Here is a 21591-nt window from a genome sequence, read left to right as displayed (position 1 = left end):
ATAACCTTGCTTTTATAGCAGAGGGTGAATTAATAGGACCTACAGCGGGCTTTGGTCTACGTGAACACAGTATCTATCCCACACAGTTCTTGTCACGCGTGCTAATGATGACCTAAGTGTCTGCAGGAGGGTGAGCTCTGTGTCTTCACGACGAGCAGGGCTTGATTTCATGAGTACCTGCCCCAGAAATGACTGCCAGCGTTTCGCCCTCCAAGTTTCCCGGTAGGCGAGGCGCTGGCAGCACAGAGCCCCTGTGACAGGACTCGGCGATGACCCTGACAGGGTCATCACCTGGGGGTGCGTGAGCCTGCGGGGTGCCTGAGGTCAGCGAGGCATTTATAATGACAGCGCTTTCGTGCTTCATGCTGCGTTCCTCAGCGGCTGCTAACCAGGCCTCGCAATGCCACGGCCGTGAGCAATGGGTGACTGAACGCCCCGCGGACCCGAGCGCAGCTGCCCCGAGGTAAGATGGCGGGGGGGGGGGGGGGCAGGAGAAGGGGGGGGATAAGATGGCGGGGGGCCTCACCCCCACGGTCGGGAGGGCAGGGAAAGCTCGTTAAAGCTTCCTGGGTAGCAAAATGAACAGAGAGGGGGCAATACTGCCCTGAGGCGCTGCCCCTTCCCCCGTGCCCACCCTCCCTCCCCTGTGGGGCCGGAGCGGCCCCGAGAGGCGGGGCTCAGCGCGGTGCCCCCGCCCCGCGCCGGGGAGGGGCAGGGTGAGCGCGGACCGAGGCGGCTCTTCCGTAAACACCGGGCGGCCCTTCCCCGCCGGCAGCTCCCATTCTGCGCTGGGGGGGGGAGCCCCGAAAGAGCTCTCCCTCGTCACCCCTTGCTGCTCCTCGCCTGCCGCTCGGGTCGGGGCACAGCGCGGGGACCGGCTCCGTTTTTATGCGGGAAGGGAAGGACGGACCTAAATCGCCAGGGCTCCTAGCGGCTGGTGGGCAGGACGGCGTTACACGGCCCCGCCCGAGATGGTCGCGCCCGGGGAAGGCACTCACAGCCCGGGCCGGGTACATAAGGGCGGGGGGGGGGCGTTTAAAGCCCCGGCGAGCGCGGCGCTGGAGGAGGCCGAGCTGCGGGGCGCGGTGAGTGAGGGGCACCGGGACCGGGACCGGCACCGGGACCGCGGGGCCAGCGCGGCTCCGAGCTGCCCGGGGCAGCCGCTCTGCGGTGCGGGGGGCAGGCTGGGGGGCGGGGGGCTCCGCTCCGGGCTCCGCTCCGGGCTGTCCCGCACTGCCCTGCCCTGCCCGGGCAGCCCCGGGGCTTCGCCGGCAGCGCGGATCCGGGGCTCCACTCCCCGGGTCCCCCCCCCCGGGGTGCCCGGCGGCCGGGCTCGCCTCGGCGGGGCAGGCAGAGCTCGTCCCCCCTTCCCCTCCTCCCTCCTTCCTCCTCCCGCGGCCCGGCCTTGGAAACGCTGTTTGTTTTGCTCGGCCGGTGCCAAGCCGCTGCGAGCTGCTCGGGGACGGCCGAGGAAGAGGAGGAGGAGCCGGCCGGGGGAGGAGGGCTCCTGCGGGGCTCCCCGCCGGCAGCCGGGACGGTCCCGGGCCCTCGGCTCGGTGGGAGGAAGCTGAAGGAGAGGAGCCGCCGCTGGGAGCTGTCACCAGCCGCGGGGTGCGGGGGCTCGCAGCACGGGCCCTCCTCTGCCCCCGGGACCGCGGGCCGGGTGCCGCGACCGAGCTGGAGCGGGTCAGGGGGAAACCTGAGCCCGGCCGGTGGCAGCCTGCAGGTGGGGAGGGCAGGAGGCCAGCGGCACGGGCAGAATGGGGGCCTTTGTGGTGGTGGAACGGGGATGGAGGTCTCTGTGAACAAAGCAGGGCTGTGGAAAAACTTTCCTAGAAGATCTTATCTGAAGGAAAAAAAAAAAAAACAAACTCGCTCACTCTTCCAGGTGCTTCGAAATAATACCTTCAGGAATAAAGGAAGTGTGTTCTCCAAATCTAATTTTGTCATCGTGGTCACACCCAAAGTGGTCGGGTTGGGCAAAGCGGTGACCAGATAAATGCAAGACAATTTTAGACAACTGCAGTATTATTCAGAGCGTGTTTCCTACGCGGAGTAATCCACGGCTGTCCAAACAGCAGCAGAATCCACAACAGTTTGTTAAACTAACTAGAAACTTGTTTGTGGAGGAAAAAAAAGTAAAGGGACTAATGCTTTGTACATGTAGAAGGTATTCTAGCTTGGTCTCACATGTAGAGGTTATCTTTGAAAAACTGCAAAATGGGACTGATCAAAGTTTGAAAGCATGCCATGTAATGAAGTCTAGTGCCAGTGTATCAAACCTAGTATCGAAGTAAGCTTTAGTTGTTTTTAGTGCAGGAGGGATAAAGCAGGTTGTAACCACAGGCCAACCCGATAATAGAACAGGATGTTAAGCGCTGTATTAAAACAACAGCCCAATATGTAATACTTAATAAGCAACTTAGAAATAAGAAGTTGGTAATGTTTATTCAAGGTAGTGAGTTACAAAGAAGTCCTGGAAGGCTAAAGGGCTTTCTGAAATATTTTTACTCGAGAATTACATTAATCTACACTTAAAGTTACATGTGAACTTGGCCCTCAGTAACTTCTGAGAAGCTCTGAACTATCTACCAAAGCATAAGGCAGAGCTCTTTCGGTGTATGCTATAAAGAAAGGACTAAGTAACTCAGTCCTCTATTGTTGTAACTAATTAGAAGAGCCCTTTTTGATTTGTTACTTCTTTGATGTTCTCAATGAATGTTCTTTCCTTTATCCTTTTTAGCTGTTGTGCAGCATAGTTAAACTGTAGATGGCGCATCCAGACTTATGTATTCACCTGCGTTTACTTTAATGTACTTTCTACCTTCTCTCTCTTAAACTTAGAATTTAGCAATAATGTTCTGAACTTGCAGAATACACCCGTTTTCTTCCTTCACCATTCCATTTGTGGCACGCTACTAGGAAATATACTTAGCATGGCAAAGGTTGTGGTGTTCATTCAATGTGCCATCTGATGTTGCATTGTTAGAACTTAAAGAAAATCTTCTGAAGGTCTCTACTGGCATGTCTGCTATCTGTATATGTGCACCTATTGTAGGAGCAGATATGGTCTCAGTACATCAAAATAGGTAATAAATAGCTTTGGAGATGCAAGGACTTGTTGCCGAAAGGTACTTTGCTAGAAGTGCCATATGAAGACTTAATGTATACAGGATTTTAATTTCCACCTTAACTGCTTAGTCTTGAGCATGAGACTGTGATAGAAAATGGCAATGCTGACTTGCTTCCATGGCTGGTTTAGTACTTCTGTAAGGAGTACTCTGCAAATCTGAATATTGCTGATGTGAATATTTGTTGTTAGAATTATCATAAGGTGAAGTGAAAGTTCTTAAAATGATGTATAAATTGTGAGAGAATTTTTCTTTAATCGCTGTTTGATCTCTTCCATGTTCTCTTAATACCTAGACCTGAGCGGTAGACACATCTTGAAGCGCTCTTACTAGGCGAGGGATTTACAAGACCTTTTGGGCCAGTACACGTCTAACAACGCTAATCACTTTTTCCAATGGACCACATGCAACATTAACCTTTGGAAGGTTAGTTATTTAATGTATGCATAAAGAGGCTTTTTACATGATTAAAGCCTGGAAACAGTGTGTTCTGGTGTTGATCCAGAAGCAACAGTTGGGGGTTTAAGGTACATTTTGCAGGCTCTGTAGGATTACTATAAGTAAGCAGTTCCATATCAGGAACCTGCAGTGTTCCTACATTTAGGTTACTCATCACAAGTAGTTTCTAGTCAGCTTTAGCTTTGAGATCTGTAACACAGATTTTACTAGAAGAAATAGCTTGATTCTTGCATAACATGAACATGAGTCATTTGTAATTGTAACTTTAGACAAATACAATTTCCAAGTCAAAAATCTCAGAGCCTTTTGGTTTTCCAGGTTTTCTTGCAACTTGCTGTCTTGTCTAGACAATACTGCTTCAAATATCTGTTTGTTTTCAATTTTGTTAGAACATTGATTTTTTTCACTTCTAATAATAGTTATAATAAGTATCACAGCTAAAGCTGTAAGTCTAGAACCTACGACCTCCTATACAGTGATTAAAAGTCTCTTACTGGCTTCTCCAGTAAGTTGATAAGCTGTCAGCTGTTCTTGCTGATACAAGTCTTTTGACAGAACCAGCCTAACATTATAGCAAAAAGGCATTCGAATGCATCTTCTTTCCTCCTGGGGGGGGGGAAGAGGAGGAGGAAACAAACACTTAACTGTTAATCATCTCAATTAACAGGGAAGTATTCATCAGTGGAATAACTCAACAAGTTCTAAAGGTATGTCCACCATGAGCTGGTACTCAAGAAATCAAACATGCTACGCTGTTCCTGGGAGCCAACATAAAGAAGTCTTCATCCTCATCCCCTTTTGTCCACCTCTCAACCCTACAGTACATTGACTTTCGGAAGTGAAACATCTTAAACTTGCTGATAGAAGCATTACTGGCTGTGTCTCTTAATGAAGTCTACAGAATACTTGCTACAGAATACTTTGTGGTCGTAACCAAAGAGGGACAGCTACTTTTGGAATCTGGGCCAAATTCCTTTGGGAGTAGTTATGACTTGACTTCCAGTTTCTCATTTTAATATGATCATTAACGTATTTCTTGCTTCCTGTTAGAACTATTAATCATCTCCATTGAACTATGCAGCTGTCCAAATTCTCTGTAGTTGTGGATTATCTGCCTGGGAGGCAGTTTCCTGATGTAGACAGAAGCACAATGAAGCATGATAGTTCTCATGATGTTGTCACATATGCTGAATGTAGTGTTAGAGGCTCAGAGTTGCTGTTTGAATTAAAACACTTTCTCCCTTGGAGGAGTATTTATTGAGTCTATGCCATTGTCAGTCTGATAGTGAGCAAAGAGCCACCTAAAGCAGCATGTCAGGCTTCCTGAGATGCCCTGCCAGAAACTTAATATTCTGAATTATTTGCCTGCTCTTCCTTAGAGAGCTCTTTGTTTGCTTCAGAGTTTGTACTCTCAATGCAGTCTGTTTGTGGAAAGAAGCTAATTGCTAAAAATTACTTGATGGTGAAGTCACGTGGTGGGATGATGTAATACCATGAGAAATGAAATGCCTTTACATTTAAAGACCGAGAACTTCCAACATTCTGACAGCAAGCAGCTTTGGGTTTACTGTAGGTGGTCCTTTATGTTTTAAATCTAACCAGTTTACAGAATGGTTATGTTAGAGTCGGTAAGGTAGGAAACAGCAGAAAGTAGAGGTGTCATTAATAACTGCATGATTCTGCACATGTCAAGCCAGATCCTTTTTGTAACACTTTTTCGGAAAGGTGACTACTTCTTCCTTGTTCACAGTATAATGGTCAGTACCCAACTTTGAGAATCAAAAAGCATAGGAAGTGCTGCTTTTGTGAACTGTGTGTTTGTCTTTCAGGTCTTGTTTACTGTATCAGCTAAAGTGAATCACGATGCCTCTCAGCGATGACCAGAACAGTGATTCAGATTCTTCACGCCTCTCTGAAAGCACAGCTTCTTCGAGTGACTCTGAGTATTCAAGACAGAGCTTTACCAGTGATTCTTCAAGCAAACCCAGTTCCCCAGCTTGTAAGCATATTTCAACCTTACCTGGGCTATGCAGAGACACAGAAGGCTAACCTATCCTATTTCTTTCACGTAGCAGGTAGAACCTGCGGGTGTTTAAGAGTGTTAAGAGAAAGTCATGGCTTTCTCTTGCCTATGAAGCAGTGCATCTCTTTAAGTGGAATACCACTAATAGTTGTACCTGTGGGGGCTTCCTGTGTGCTGCTTCCCTTCAGAAAGCTTAAGGAGAGTGAGCCACCATGGACATCCTAGCCTTATGCTAATGTTAACGATGGTAGCAGTCTCCCACTCAACCAGCTATGTATGACTTCATGTGCAAAGAGTGGGTTTCTTCTGTTTGGTCCCTACAGTTAAAAATTGAATCTATTATAAAACTAACTTACAGGTTACACAAAGGTACAGGAAGTTAATACTATAGTTCTTATTCTTTGATTAAATGCCAGAATCAAACAGAAAACATGTTTACGCAAGGGAAGGTATTTTGAATGAGCATTGATAAATAAAACTCTGGTTAAAATGTGCTTAATGCTCATATCTGTAAGCATTCTCAGATCATACACACAACTCATTTAGCACCTGTATAAGTGAAATCTTATATTAAAATGTTAGTGGAGCTGCAATTGGTAGCTGGTTCTTTAAGCTTCTGAAGACTGGTAATGACAGAAGGACAATCACAGAAATTAAATGGGAGAATTTGGGAGTTCAGAAGCTTGGGTTTTAGAAACTTACTCCTGCTTTCAAGTACACTTTAAAGTTTGTCATTCTTGATACATATTTGTGGAAAGGGAGTATAACTTATGATGAATCTGCTATGGTACATAAGTGAGAGGTTCTTAAGTCAGTATCTTCAGAACCTTCTTTACAGGCAATAAAAGCATGACGTAGCTGTTATGTGCTCAGGATTATAATGGAAATCTGGTATCTGTTACTGCCTGTGCTTTTGCTCTGAGTTTTATAGAACGGTCTACAGAAAATCTGTGGAGTATAAGATCACTTTTTTTAAATGAAAAAAGCCACCTCAGTTAAGATGTGAAAATATGAAACTGCTTTTCAAAATGTTATGAGGTTTACGTGGTATTACCCACCCGTGTGCACACACCCCCGATAAGCTGGGAGTTTCCTAAGTTAGTGTTTTAAGAAGATATAAAGGTCTGGTAATCCTAGCTTGTTTCTTCTAAAGTACTAGAGTCCGGTTATCAAGGAACAATATTTCTTGCCTTGTTACTTTCATGCAAGGCTGCTGAATTTTAATAAAGCTTTCAATTGCACTCATCTACTATAGTGTTTTGACTTGAACATTTGTTCCATCAGCAAGTCCTCCCAAGATGGTTACATTTGATGAACTGATGGCAGCTGCAAGAAATCTGACAGACTTGACATTAGCTCATGAAATTGCTGTAAATGCAAATTTTTGCATAAAACATGAAGACCTTCCACAGAACAGGTAAGAACATGAATTTTGCAAAAGATAAAACTGGGGTTGAGAAGAGTGGAGAAATGAAGGAGCATTTAAAGGAGAAAAAAAAACCAAAATAACCACACACTTCCCCCCCCAAAAAAAAGGCAACAGAAACCCACTGCATTTCTGAATGGCTATGGATTTTTATAACAACTCTAGGAGTCAGCTATCTTGCTCAGAACAAACTTTGTAGTCCAGCTGAGTTGATATGCCGTCTTGGAGAATATGATGCTCTGTCTTTAAATATCAAGGGGAAAGTAAAAGGCTAATGCCATATCAATTGCCATAGTGAAGATGAAGAGCATCGTTCTTTTCTGTGTAGTTCCAAGTCCTGTGGAAAAGATGAAATGATGGGCTTCTATGTAACCTATAGTAGCATCTTGGTCCTATGGTGATAAGTTGAAGCTCATCATAAGCTTATCTCTAATACTAGAAGAGATGCAAAAGTTCTGGAGATTCAGAAGACATGAGAAGTACCCCAATGTATGTATTTAAAATGTTCTTGATTGTAGACCTTTTTGACTTAAAAAAACAAACCTCATCTTTCCTCTGGAAAAAATACATGTAGAAGACAAACAGGTTTTTAATTGTACAAATCCCTTAAGTGACAATTGGCTGTATGAAAGAAGAGTTTTTAAAACTTTGCACCTAACACACAAGGTTAGTGAATCAGTACATGTTTAAGGAAAAAGGGAAGGTATGTCTAAATCTGGATTGCTAGCACCATTTACTAAAGTGGTGTTTTAGGAGAGACTTCTTAGTGTAAATCATGTTTTAGCTGATGATCCACAGCACAAGAAAGATAGTGTTGCAGGTCGTGTGATGACTGTCAATGAGTGGTTTCCCAAAAAGTCATTAGGCTAACCTAAAGCACTTTGACCAAGGGTGAAAGCTGTTTAGTAGTCTCTCTCTCTGTCTGTAATTGAATTATTCCACAGCTTAGTAGGCACAGTGAAACGAATTGTACATAAGGCATTTTGGGATCATTTGGAATCGGAACTGAATGAAGATCCTCCGGAATACGAACATGCTATCAAGCTCTTTGAGGAAATAAAGGAGGTAACTTTTTTTCTCCCCCTCCAATATTGTTTTTTGCAGCTTAGGTCTGAGAGCCTCTTATTTCACCAAAGGGTCTGTTAACTTACAAAAAAGCCAACACCTTTGAGTTCCTACTTCTAAGATGAAACTGATTACTCAGAACTACAGTAGCAACAGGTGTCTAAAATATATTTGTATTAACAGTGAATATGGCTACACACATAGTGGCACATCCAATCAGTTTTCATTGTAGGGTGGTTAGCTGCAAGTCAGCTCTTTTCTCAAAGCTTTGCACCTCTACTAGCTTGTTTGGCTACATTCTGAGTTCAGTGCATGACCAGGAGCATAAATGTGATTGTACCTGCCCAAATAGATTCCCTCGTGATTGTTGCAAGAAAGAACGTACAAATCTTCACTCCTCCCACAATACTAAGTATTCCAAAAATGGGGAGGCTGTCCTGTAGAGCAAGCATTTACTAACTTAAGATTTTTGAAAGTCTCATCGTGAACCAGAAAGCACGTCAACAGACTTCAAGTGTTTTTGCAGAACTGTACTGTGATCTTTTTAATACGTCTTTTTCCTGCTACTTTAGATGATGTCCAGCCTTAATATATCTTGTTACAGTCAGTTAAATATACTTGACACTAATATTACTTTAACATGTTAAGTAAGTGCTTTGATTTTTATTGATAAGCTTTTCATTTTTTTCCCCCCTACTTTAGATTCTTCTTTCCTTCCTGACTCCTGGAGCAAACAGGATTCAAAATCAAATTTGTGAAGTTCTAGATACGGATCTTATAAGACAGCAGGCAGAACACAACGCTGTTGATATTCATGGGCTAGCTAACTATATCATCAATACTATGGGAAAGTTATGTGCTCCAATAAGAGACAACGATATAAAACAGTTAAAAGCAACTGACAACATCGTAGAATTGCTGAGGTTGGTATTTAGGTGTTTTTATGGGGGGGGGGGGAAGTCTCTAGCCTGATAGAGCATACTGGGCAGTGGAAGAAGGGGGGAAAAAGTCTTAGTCTTCAGTGGTGGCAATTTGCATAATACCAGTTTTCAAAGTAAAATTGTACAGCAGAAGCATTACAGGTGGGGGAGTGGTGCTATGGCATGCTGTGACTGGAATATTATGTCTATCTTAATGCGTAAAATGCCTAGATTAAAACTACCAACTCTGAATAGTTATGTCACTGAACAACAACAAAAAAGCACTCTTACAATAACATGCATTTCTGAGACAGCTGGTTTGGTCTTGTTCATCCTTACAAAATTAAAAGGGCATATTCTTACTGTTCCTCCTTGAACTGCTTATTGCATCCTTTGGGTATCTGGGTAAATAAGTAATGTTGTCTGCTACACTGTGATACCAATGAAGGAGGCTCCTTCTCCCAGAACTGGGCTTACGGTGCTAATGCACATACTGCTTAAAATCAATAGTCTATTCTAATTACCTTTGTTTAAACTTTCTCTCTTCAGACAAATATTCCATGTTCTGGACCTGATGAAAATGGATATGGCTAATTATACAATTCAGTGCCTTAGACCATACCTTCAGCGTAACTTGGTGGACTATGAAAGAACAAAATTCCAGGAAATTCTTGAAGAAACACCAAGTAGGTATCATGCTGGTTTTTATTTAAACCTTTCCTTTTTTGAAGAAAAAAACTATTTAAAGACATGCTATAAAATCTCTCAATTACAGTTAATTAGAGGAAAATTCCAATTTCTTCTTTGGAAAAGAAGAAAGTAATACAAAAAATTCTTTGACAAGCAAGCTACCAATGGTTAATTGCTTAGTCTGTTTTTAAGCATTTTCATCTGTTACCTGGGGTGTTTTCTGACAAATTGGTACTTGTCTAATTGATTGGTATCTAAAAAACAACAGTGGCTCTTTACTGTCTGGAGGCAGAAGCCCTACATATTGAAAGGTGAGACTTTCTCTTTTGTAGCCAGAAAATCTGATAGTCTGAGGTAAACAAGGAAAAACAATGTGCCTGAAAGCTGGAAGGGATGGGATCAATATTTTTTTCATAAACAGGCTCTGAGAAGTTTCTTTAGGTCAACTTGATCCACTACTACAGATCTTGTATAATACTGCTAAGCAGTCTTTAAGAGAACATTTTGAAAGGAAAAGAAAAAGTAAGCTTACTGACATCTGAAGCAGAGGTTTCTAAAATGGGAACCCTGAGCTACTGCTACAGTCTGCAGTGTTTATATATGCAGCCTGTCAAAGAACTCTTTAAAAGCTTTCATTCATTGTTAATATACTTTTTCACCTCTTCTTTCCAGTCCTGTGCCCCAACAAATAAGTAGCCTCCCTGAAAGAGGAAAAAGTGGTTTGGGGTCTTGGACTTAATTTTTTTTCTCCTAGAAAATCTTTGTTGAAATCTAACAATTTATTGTTGAGTTCATGTAAACTAGCTAGAATATGAAGGTGATCAGTGGATGGTCAGTGAAAAGTGAAGGAGAGACTGACTTCTGTGAAGGCTTAGCATCCACTATGTTCAGTATTTAGAAATACTTTAATCTTATGTATATAACTCTTCTTTAAGCTACTGCATATTCTGATGGAAGCATGCAATAAATCTGATTTGCAATGCATAGGTGCTCTGGATCTCACAACAGAATGGATAAAGGAATCAATAGAAGATGAACTGTCATCCATTTCTGATGAATCTTCATCATCCTCTGGTGCTGATCATAGTTCTAAATCAAATATTAGTCCTACACTGGTGCTAAACAATGGCTACTTGAAACTGTTACAATGGGATTACCACAAAACAATTCCAGAGGTAAGAAGCGTTTCAGCGTCTTCAGAGTTCTAGCTATAAAGAAAACATTGGTGCAGCATAATAATCCTGATATTAATGACAATAAATGAATATTCTCTTGCAGTTCTTAATCTTCTGAATAGTAAATTAGGAAATTGGAGAGTATATGCTAGTCTCACTTTCTGAACTATGAGATAGGCAAGTCATCAACTAGAAAAGTTCAGGGTGCTTTTTCTCTTTCTCTTTATCTAGTCATAGCTCACCAGCTCTGCCCTAGGAGTACTCTTAGCCATGGCCAAAGGCTGGGCCTTGTACTGACAGCACTTGGCTTGCTTTCTTTTTGAGAGAACTGTCTGTGGCATCTTGGTTTTCCTAACAGCAGAAACAGGGATTGGTGGGATCAAGCTGTGAATCATTCTTACGCTCAGGCAGAATCATTTAAAAATGTCATGCTCTCTACAGTAGATACTCACCCTTTCTCAATGCATAAAAACTACTGCTTCAAGAATCAGTAAGTTTTTCCTCCTGCTCCTGATTACTGACCTCTGCCGCTTTAAATAAAGCCAGCTTGAAATTGGCCCTCAGTCAGGGTTAAAATTATCAACTGCAGTGGGCATTTTAGCTATAGTTAGTGGCTTGGCAGAGAACTTGCAAGCTATGTGGGGATGCTCTTAGTGTGCCCTTTCAGTGGAAGAAAGGGACACTACCTTTCTTTTACCTTCCTTTCAACAATTTTGAATAAGAGCTACATGCAGATATCCTCTGGATCTAGGTTGGTAGTAATTTCATACTGTGACAAACAGCTGAGTGTTAATTCCCTGCTTCTCAGTGGGGGGGATTTGATAGAATGACCTCTTTCTAACCTTAAAAAAAAAAATACACAAAACCAGATCTTGCTGTGGGAATTACATTTTTGGTATGATTAGCTGGCTTTTTGTCTGTAGCAGGTTATAGGTGACTTGCAGAAATTGCTCTGGTTAAACTGGCTTGTCATGTTGTTCATCACTACCCATCAGTTGCAAATTATGGTATTTTTCAAAAGACAGCTGAATCCAGAAGACTGTTTTGTCTGTAACCCTGATCACTTCCATGTCCCCTGGATTCTTCAAGCATCTGACATTGTGGGCTGAACTGTTGGCCACAAATTGCTGTCAGCAATGAAGAGAAATAAAAAGCAGTTTCTTCAGTGTCCTCTGAACTGGAGGCATTACTTTTCTTCCCTACCACAGACTGACTTCTGGTACTCATAATGCCACTTTGTGCAGTAGTTCATATTCAGAATGCTTCGGCTGCTGTCTATTCTGACTTTTTATATTTGTTAATTGAAAATGTTCATGCTTCGTGACTAAATCCTGTCTCTTTCCTCCATATTCCTAAACTGATATTACTGTTTTGCTTCTAGACTCTAATAACAGATGAAGTTCGTCTTCAGGAGTTGAGAGAAAAGCTGAATCAATTAAAAATAATAGCTTGTGTTTGCCTCATAACAAACAATATGGTGGGTGCAGCAATTGTAGATGTGCCGGATTTTGCTGACCAACTGAAAAGGGTCTCCGTTCCTCTTCTTGAAGGCATGAGCAAGAAGTAAGGCCTTGTTTATCACTCCTCACATTTTTTAACAGGAAATACCAAGTGGATCTGAAAACTCTTGGAAACAGTTCAAATTTCATAGCTGCTGCTTGTTGATAATAGATACAGATGAAAATTAGTGCTATCTGAAGTCCTATACAATGGAAGTCCACTATGTGTGACACATGTTTTCAAAGTTTTTTTAATGAAATCTTAGTCTTGATGGTATAACTTGCAGACTTTGGAGCCTAGCCCTAAAGTTCACTTGTATGGTCTTGATAACACAAGCCACAAGTACGTGCTGAGAGCTGAGTGGCTAGCGAGCAGCCCTGCAGAAAGGGATCTGGGGTGCTGATCAACAGCAGGCTCAACGTGAGCCAGCAGTGTGCCTTTGCAACCAAAAGGGTGCATTTTACAATGCATTAAACACAGTATAGCCAGCCAGGCATAGGTGGTGATTCTCTTCCACTATATTTAGTGTTGGTGCAGCTTCACCTTGGATATTGTGTGCAGTTCTGGGCTCTACAATATAAAAAGGAGGTTAAGGTACTTGAAGGCATCCAGAGAAGGGCAACAAGGCTGGTAAAGGGGCTGGAAGGCATGTCCTACAAGGAGAAGCTGAGGACACCTGGGTTGGCTGGTCTGGAGAAAAGGAGGCTGAGAGGTGATCTCACTGCTCTACCACTCCCAAGGAAGGGAAATGTTGATCTTTTCTCCCTGGTAACCAATGACAGAATGAATAAGAATGGCACAAAGCTGCATCAAGGGAGGTTTAGACTAGATAATAGGAAAAATTTCTTTCCTGTGAGGGTGGTCATACATTGTAACAAGAGGTGGTTGATTACCTATGCCTGTCAGTATTCAAGAAGTGTTTAGGTAAGGCCTTTAATATGCTCTAACTTTTGGTTAGTCCTGAAGTGGTCATCCAGTTAAGCTCAATGATCTTTGTTGATCCAGTCCGACTGGACTTATTCTAATACCTGAGAGGCTGTGGCAGTACATTCACCAAGTCATTTTTGCCAGTTGCTTCAAAGCTTCAAACTTACTCTAGGTAGTTCAAGTTATTTGGCTGCTGCTAATACTGCTGCAACTTGCACTACAAGCAAGTCTCATGGTGTCTCAGTGTTTTAGAATAACTTATTTTACTTTTTTTCTCATGAAATGCTATGAATTTGGCCCTGGAGAATATGTAAGCATGAGGTCAAAGTGAATTGGTGTCACTGCTGTATGCTTAAAATGAATTTTCCCATTTGAATCCCAATTAGTATCCTTATCTTACAGATGGAGATTTCTCATGTATCTGTAGAAGTACACATCTGCAAGAACAAATAACTTTATATTCTCTCACTGGGGAGAGCAGGCTGAAAACAAAAGCAAAAGGAGATGAGTGAGTTCACCTGAAACTGCGACAGAAACCATAGAAGTTAATGCTTTTCTCTTTCTTCCAGAACTTTTGATTTGAAGGAAGCTCTGAATGCTATTGGTGTCCAGATTTGCAGCAAAGTGAATGGGTCTCTCTCTGAAAGAGGTCTTCCTACTCTCAATGCAGAAACGCAGAATAATTTAATGGGTCAAATTGCTAGTATTGTTGAAGAGAATAATCCTGTCTGTTCCTTGATCGGTTAGTAAGAATACATAATTATCTTACTGTATGTCTGTCTGTATAAGCTGCTAAGTTTAAAACTTACCTCCTGCAATCTCAGCCAGATGTCTAATTATGCTTAAAAAGCACTTGTTTACTGCAGTAAAATACTGTGTCAAAAGAGTAAAGAAATACTGTTTACTGGGGAGCTGTGCTCTTGGTATGCTGCAGAGCATGGTTAGCTGTAGCTAGAAATTTTAAATGTCCTTGCAAACAAGCTTTAGAGATACTAGAATTCTGGAGGAGAACATAGAAAATGTGTGTGATACTCATCTCTCTTCTGTCAGTTTGGGTTTAAACCCCGTGTGTTTTCCTTTTTCCACTAAAAGGAAGTGGACTCACTAACTTGTGGAACAGATTTATGCTCTGTCTGCCTTGCAGGGGTCAGCTGTCAAAAACTTCGTGTTTCACTCTACAAGATAGGTTTGGGAAAGGGAGAGCATAATTATCTATATTGTTGGATTTCTTCTTGTGCTGAGGTGCAGGGTGCTTGTGAAGTGAGTATGGTTTCATCTTGCATTTACATTTGTTCTGAGCATACTTTATATTATGTTTCAGATAAACGGATCCAGTTATTCATGAAAAGCTTGCTTGCTCTTCCAAGTTTCCAGAAGTGTATGCCTGCTGTGCCAGGAGGCCTTTCTGTGATTCAGACAGAAATGGAATTTGTTGGATCTCAGTATGCAAGCATTGTAAACTTTAATAAACAAGTGTATGGACCGTTCTATGCAAACATACTTAGGAAACTACTTTTTCCTGAGGCACCAATAGGGAAAACAGGAACAGAAGCACCTACCAATTGAAAAATCTATTTCTGTACCTCTTTCTTTTACCTTCAGTTTTCATAATAGAGACAAGGTGATCTGACTCCCCAGCTTGAAGAGACCACTCCAGTGACTGTTAATGAAACATCTTATAAAATGCAGATAGTTTCTGAAATCCACTGGAAAGAAATTAATTTCAACTACATATATATATTTTAGACTAAGTCTGTTTAATGGATTGTGCCACTTGTAATAGTGAAATACTACCTTTCAAGGCAAGCATTTATTACGATTTGCAGTGGGAAAGAGCTGGCAAAATACTTTTTTCCACCATTAAACCGTAATGTTTTTTAAGAATATATTTACATATAGCAATGCAGTTATGAGATGACAAAACTGTAGATAAAATGTACTATGCTTACATTGTATTTTTTTAGAACAACATCTAATAAAACTATTATCTTTCTGAGAAGACTTTGAAGGAAAAAAGGTTCATATTAGGCCAACTTCTGGTACTCCTGCAATTACTGGAACTAGAACTTAGCCTATGTTACATTAAGGAATGCCAGTATTATAAGCTGTTTTTGAGAATAGCAGTTACAGAAGAAGCATTCACTGTTTTTAAATAAGAACATTCAATACTTGTCAACTGTAATGGTGAGTTTAAAGATAAAACACTTAAGCATCATGTTGGCCATGGGGTTGGGGTAGGGAAGCAAATGTCTGTATATAATATTTATCTAGCGGAGGTCATACAGATATTAAGTCTAACCTCTAATATGTGTACATACTGATCTTTGATCTTAATGGGTATTAAGTATTTTTAACTTAGGGCATTCTGACCTTTATTCTCAAAAGCACTTAACATTGAGAGTGATCTTAGAGTACAGCAGAATGATTTCACTTTCTGCTTTCTGTATTCTATTGGTTGAGGGCCTAAGTTTTTCAAAATGTATTTTGGATATTCTTGTGTCTGCAAAGCAGAAACCCAAATTTTACTAGTCATTCTTGAAAATATCATTAGATTCATTCTCACTGGGTCTGTGTGAGAAGTACTTTTGGCTTTTGTGCCAAAGTTTGTGCAGATTATACTCCGATACTTTGTTCCCATTTAAGACAAGAATCTTGCATACAGAAATTGAGTAAGTTTAAAATTGAGAGATATAGAGGTAAACTTCTAAGTTTACAAATTTTATTTTGCATATTTCAGATTATTGGTAATAGATACTGCTGGAATACTTAGTATAGACACGTTCTTGTCTATGAAATTGAATCATAATGTACTTGAAAATGATCATTTAATATATTATATGATGGTCCTTTTAAAATGTCATATATATATAAAATCATGTGGTACAAGATAAATAGCTTGTTTTTAACATTTTATATGTCTATTTTTATTGATACAAAACTTGCCCATGGAAGTTTAATGTGCCACACAAATTGTGTATAGACATTTAGTAATGTATATCATGTCTATCATAAAGGTCTAAAAAAGGGCATTACCAGCACTGTGGTTTTGTAGTCCATTTTTACAGAATTGTGTACTTTTTTTTAGTAAGGGAAATGACTTATAGTCAGTTGTTCCTCAGTGTCCAAGGACCTTGGCCACAGGCACATGATATGAAAAACTTTCTTCAAAATGCCTTGTTAGAAAATAAATTGCTCTAGTGCACTTCTGTTCTATCCCTTGTAAAAACATCGCACAAAATGAAGCAGAGTATGTATTTTGAAGGGACCTTTTTCCTGAAGCCTGAAAAACCTGAGAAAGGAACTCTTAGAACATAATAATTGTGCCACTAGGTAAAACAGGTTTGTTCAAATTTATATGAAAATTTGAAATGCAATTCAAAATCAGTAGGAGGAGAATGGTTTTCCAAAGCAATTACGGAAGATTAAGTCTTAGTGATTTGCTACATCTTTAGAAATAACATCTTTGGAAGAAACTACTTTGAGCTTCAACCAAAACAGCATCTTAGGAACATTGGAAGAACATGTCTAACGTGACTATGAACATTCTATAATAATACATTACATGCATTGTTTAATTTTGGGGCATTTTATAGCATGGCCTATGTTTCAAGTGCTTGTTCAATGTATCTTAATTTTTATTTAATGTTTCAAACATGGACATTGCATCTGTTTAATGTCATGTTGTGCATGCTGTTTATGCTACTGTGGCTGAAATGCACTTGCCTCCACTCTGAAGTTGTCCTTGTGAAACAAGATGCCATTCTGTAGCAGCTTACTTCGTTGAAATGCAAATATTTGAAGTTTTGTATGCATTGTTTGTGATACCATTGTCCTGAAAAGTCATTTATGCGAGTTGTTTCTTAAATGTAATGGATTATTTTAAATGTGGAAGATAAAGGACTGCACTAATACATTGTGGCTTGTCTCTTTTTCTGTAACTTTTCAATTGCATCAGTAGTTTTAATCTAGTTGTGCAAATAACTAACCAGTTGTTCCATTAAACCTGGCTCTTGGACAAAGTTAATCTATATCCTCTATCTGTATTTAATCATAGCTATGCTGTTGGGAATACCTAAATAGTTAAGAGTCTTCAGTCTGGAAGATGAGGTAGGGTATAAATGCATAAACAGAGGCGTGAGTGGCAATAAAGACAAAGAGGTGTTTGCTGTCCTTGTCAGAAGGAGCATCAAAGAAAGGTGCTCAGTTCAAAATACATGTACTGGGTGGGGGTGATTTTTTTTTTACAATAGTATGTAGATTAGCTGTGGAACATTTTACCTAATAGCTGATATTACCAAAAAATTATTTGGCTTGCCAAAGACATGGACAAATAAAAATCCATCGATAATGTTTTCATTAAAGGTGGCTGATGAATCCATACTGTTGCTTTTCCTAGCATTATCACAGAATCATTTAGGTTGGAAGAGACCTCTGAGATCACAGAGTCCAACCTCTGACCTAACACTAACAAATCCTCCGCTAAACCATATCACTAAGCTCAACATCTGAATGTCTTTTAAAGACCTCCAGGGATGGTGACTCAACCACTTCCCTGGGCAGCCCATTCCAATGCCTAACAACCCTTTCAGTAAAGAAGTTCTTCCTAATATCCAACCTAAACCTCCCCTGGCACAACTTTAGCCCATTACCCCTCATTCTATCACTGGGCACATGGGAGAATAGACCAACCCCCACCTCGCTACAGCCTCCTTTAAGGTACCTGTAGAGAGCGATAAGGTCGCCCCTGAGCCTCCTCTTCTCCAGGCTAAACTACCCCAGCTCCCTCAGCTGCTCCTCATATTATTCAGAGTAACTCCCTGTTTTGGCTGGTTGTGAAGCGCTAGAGGTACTGCACGTGCACAGATACAACGTGCTGGGGACATGCTGAAAGCCTGAAGTTTCTTGGACTACATTCATTACCCCTAAAATGCCAACTTCCACTCTGTCATGACTGGATTTCTGAAATGGTTCCTTTTTGGAGTTTTTTGTAATGACTGATTTCTAAACGCTCTGAACAACTTGCAATAGCACCAAGGCGAAGTTATGCTGAAGAGCAATACCCGACAAGGCCGTGGTGTGGAATTTGCAGATTTATACAACCAGGTTTATTTGCCACTTGTGCGGTAGGAAGAAGCGCGTTAAAGTAAGCTTAGCGCTGGAAGCTTGTGCGTGTGGAACATCAGTTTCCTGTGACTGAAAACGGTGGATTCACACAGAATAAAAACCACGGGGGCAAGAACTTAAGAAACCAAACGCCTGATGGAGTCTGTTACGAAGGCAGCGGGGGCTGACGCCGGGCAGCGCGGAACCTTGCGGCCGCCCGCCGGGGCAGGAGGACGCCTTTGGCTGCGGCACCGCCGGTCCCCGCCGCCGCCGGGCTCCGCCGGGCCTCCCCGCCGGCATGGAGGCGCTGGCCGCGGAGCTGGGCGCCCACACCACGGAGCAGGCGGCGGCTCCGGTGAACACGGTGGAGGTGAGCGGGGGACGTGCAGGGGCTGCCCGGGGCGGGGAGGCCGGCAGGGGGTCCCCGGGGTCCGGGCTCCCACGGACGTTGCTCCTAGAGAAGGCGGCGGCGTCCTGAGGAGGTCCCGCGGGGCGCATCGGGCTGCCCACCGCAGCCAGGTCACCCCCGGGCTGGTTTTACACAGCCGGATTGATTTGGGGCGGTTTCCAAACGGATCTCGCTTTAAATATCGTTACTGCCAAAACCAAACCAACCCACCAAGCTAAAAAATCTTCTTACGGGTGTGGCCCCTCTGTGGAAAGCTGCTTTAAACTGTGTGTTTTGTTTTTTTTTTTGGTTTCAGGAAAAATGGAGACTTCTTCCAGCATTTCTAAAGGTTAGTGCTCCACACCCACCTCAAGGCATCCGGACTCAGCTCCCCTCTAGCTCTGTAGCCCCCTCTTACGGCTTCTGATTTCCCAGAATGCTTGTCCTCTGGGTAGAATTTGCAATTTTATTTTTTTCAGTTTCTGCTTCCATCAAATTACGGGTAAACCGGTTACATAGATTGATTTCCTGATGACTTTAAGTATTAGGAGAATCACAGAGTCATCTAGGTTGGCAGAGACCTCCAAGATCACCCAGTCCAACCTCTGACCTAACACTAAACCGTATCACTAAGATTAGTTTGTGGAGACATCCCGTTAAAGGTACTGTTTTTATGTGGCCATTTGGAATAAGTGCTGTGTGTGGCATAGTGTTTCCAGCCATTGTACTGTTTCACTGTACACAGAGGTCCCATTTGTGGTCTTTCTGTAAGCTCTGTACTGACACTGTGGTTTGTAATTGTTTTTCGCATTGGAAGCATATAACCACAGGTCTGGATTCTGCAAGGGCTCGAGTGTATCTACATCTTTACTCACCAACATCAGAGCTTGATGGAGCTCAAAGATTAGTATTATCTTAACGTCAGCGCTGCTCTTCTAACCTGGTATTAGGTGAAGGCACAGTTCTCTTTAAATGCAATTGGATGTAGTAACAGGACTCATAAACACTTGGAAGTGAGAAGGGAAAAAGACAGTAGGAAATATTGTATTGTGAAGATGACAGGTGAAGTCTGATGTGCCTGGGTACCTCTGTGGAACAGCAGCCACCTCTGCACCCCTCTCATCACTCTTTGCAAATTTTGCCCACTTCCACAAGGCCAAAATTTTTTAACTTCCTTCCTTCCCAGTGTACAGTCCCTGCACCTCTTTTTCTCACAAGCTTTGAGAGTTTGATCCTTGCAAAAAAACAACATTTAAAAGGCAGTTATAGATTACGTATTGTTTGACTCTGGTTTAGGGCTATGAAGATGTTTGTAATGAATCCTGGTTTTATTTCTCTCCTGGCAACCCCACAAACTTCCATCACAAGCTTAAGCTAGTGAAGGTGTCTGAACTCCTCAGACTGTGAAAAATGGACGGTTGCAGATTGATGGTAGAGTTTGCTGTGTGCTTGATGCCAAGTGTAACCATCCCACGTTATTTCCAGCCAGTGAGCCCTTTACTCTAGGTCTGCTCGTGGTGGTCTGTCCTTCCTGTTGTTGCATATTGTTTCATACATGCCAGCAGTGATACAGCGATCCAAAGCTGATGTTGTGCATTACAGTTTCTGTGCTGGACTTTTCTTTCAGTAAAGCTGTTGATAATGCCTCATAAAAAACGGAAAGAGGAACTACTAGCCTGATTTCTAGGCACTAATAAATCCATAATTTCTTTTTGCCCACGTGTCATGTGCAATGTTTTTGTAAGTTAGCAAAACTCTTATGTAAAGAGTCATTCCTCCTTTGTCTTAACTCATGGAGACTTCACTGAGCGAATGAATTTGTCGTTCCAAGTTTTCTATTCCTTTCTGATAATTTCTGCGTGAACTGTTGCTTGTCATGCGAACTATGTAAATGGATCTGTTTTCTGTATGAAATTTTTAAGTCTTGTAACCTGCTAGTTGTCATTGAATGTTTCAAAGTGTAAAGTCGTCTGTGAGCACGTATGCATGTGTCTAAAGATCAGCTAGCACTCATTTTAGTTCCTTTTTTTTTTGAGGCTGGATTTTGCACTGTCATTGAGATAGTTACACCTTTTATTCTGCAAACTCCAGTCTATTAGTAAAAGGAATGCTTCTTTTAGTATTCCCTCTAACCAAAATTTTTCTATTTTTCTCTCATCCCAGATAATTTTAGTTATAATCCCCTTTCTTTTGCTTGCTCTTTGTGACTTAAATCCATAAAATGTGCTGCATCAATTAATTCCCTGAGGAAATGGGGTAGTGTTTAGTCTCTGATACTACATCCGGGCATGTTCTTTGTCTTCCTGCCTAGAAATCAAATTCAGATTTCTTGTGAGTGTCCTGTCCTTCTGTGGCTGTTTCCTTGTTTATTGACTTTCTTGACACCCCACTTCTGTCCAGTCTTATTGGCTCCCTTTCTCTTTCTTCTTTTTGGCACCCTCACTTCCTAGGGTGTAGGCAACTTCTTTCTCAAGTACTGCAATTAATTAATTATACTACAAATAAATAAAATTATCTCAAAGTAACAGAAAACTGACAAAATATTTTAACACACAATGGCTGTAATTTGCTTATTTACTCAATGGCTCTCATTTGCTTATTTGAACTTCAAAATGTACTGTGTGCTTGCTTTGTGCTGTCGCTGCATTACTTTTCTGAGACGTAGAGAAGAAGACAGCTCTGGTGTAAACCTGGAAAACATACAGTGTAGAACCAGACTGATTGCCAAGGCAGTTCTCAGAAATTTGTTAACTGAAAGAATTTAGCATAGATCTGAAAGGACTT

General features: G+C 41.7%; 2 protein-coding genes across 6 annotated transcripts in view; both read left to right on the top strand.

Annotated features, from left to right (window-relative positions):
- The first annotated feature begins 741 nt into the window (after nt 1-741).
- TCP11L2 (t-complex 11 like 2) lies at nt 742-17227 on the top strand. 4 transcript variants are annotated; one of them, XM_083802618.1, is made up of 12 exons: nt 742-1085; nt 3427-3557; nt 4258-4297; nt 5420-5589; nt 6898-7030; nt 7984-8104; nt 8807-9027; nt 9574-9710; nt 10702-10889; nt 12271-12452; nt 13886-14058; nt 14638-17227. In XM_083802618.1, exons 4-12 carry the CDS (start codon nt 5454-5456, stop codon nt 14880-14882), a joined length of 1536 nt encoding a protein of 511 aa, XP_083658744.1. In that variant the 5' UTR covers nt 742-1085; nt 3427-3557; nt 4258-4297; nt 5420-5453; the 3' UTR covers nt 14883-17227. The 4 variants fall into 4 exon arrangements, with proteins under 4 accessions (XP_083658744.1, XP_083658746.1, XP_083658747.1 ...); XM_083802619.1 differs by lacking the exon at nt 742-1085 and adding an exon at nt 1233-1726; XM_083802620.1 differs by lacking the exon at nt 4258-4297.
- A 1404-nt stretch (nt 17228-18631) lies between these two features.
- Nucleotides 18632-21591, top strand: part of POLR3B (RNA polymerase III subunit B) — a 74347-nt gene continuing 71387 nt past the window's right edge. The window contains exons 1-2 of one of the 2 annotated variants that reach the window (XM_083802542.1): nt 18632-18789; nt 19124-19156. In XM_083802542.1, the coding sequence (XP_083658668.1) occupies nt 18718-18789; nt 19124-19156 (105 nt within the window). In that variant the 5' untranslated portion in view covers nt 18632-18717. The remainder of the gene's footprint in view (nt 18790-19123; nt 19157-21591) is intronic. The other variant, XM_083802541.1, reaches the window with a different exon arrangement.

Source organism: Anser anser, assembly GCF_964211835.1.
Source record: "Anser anser genome assembly, chromosome: 1".
Lineage (NCBI taxonomy): Eukaryota > Metazoa > Chordata > Aves > Anseriformes > Anatidae > Anser > Anser anser.
The sequence above is the reverse complement of the archived record's forward strand: the minus strand, read 5'-3'. Positions and strand labels throughout refer to the sequence as shown.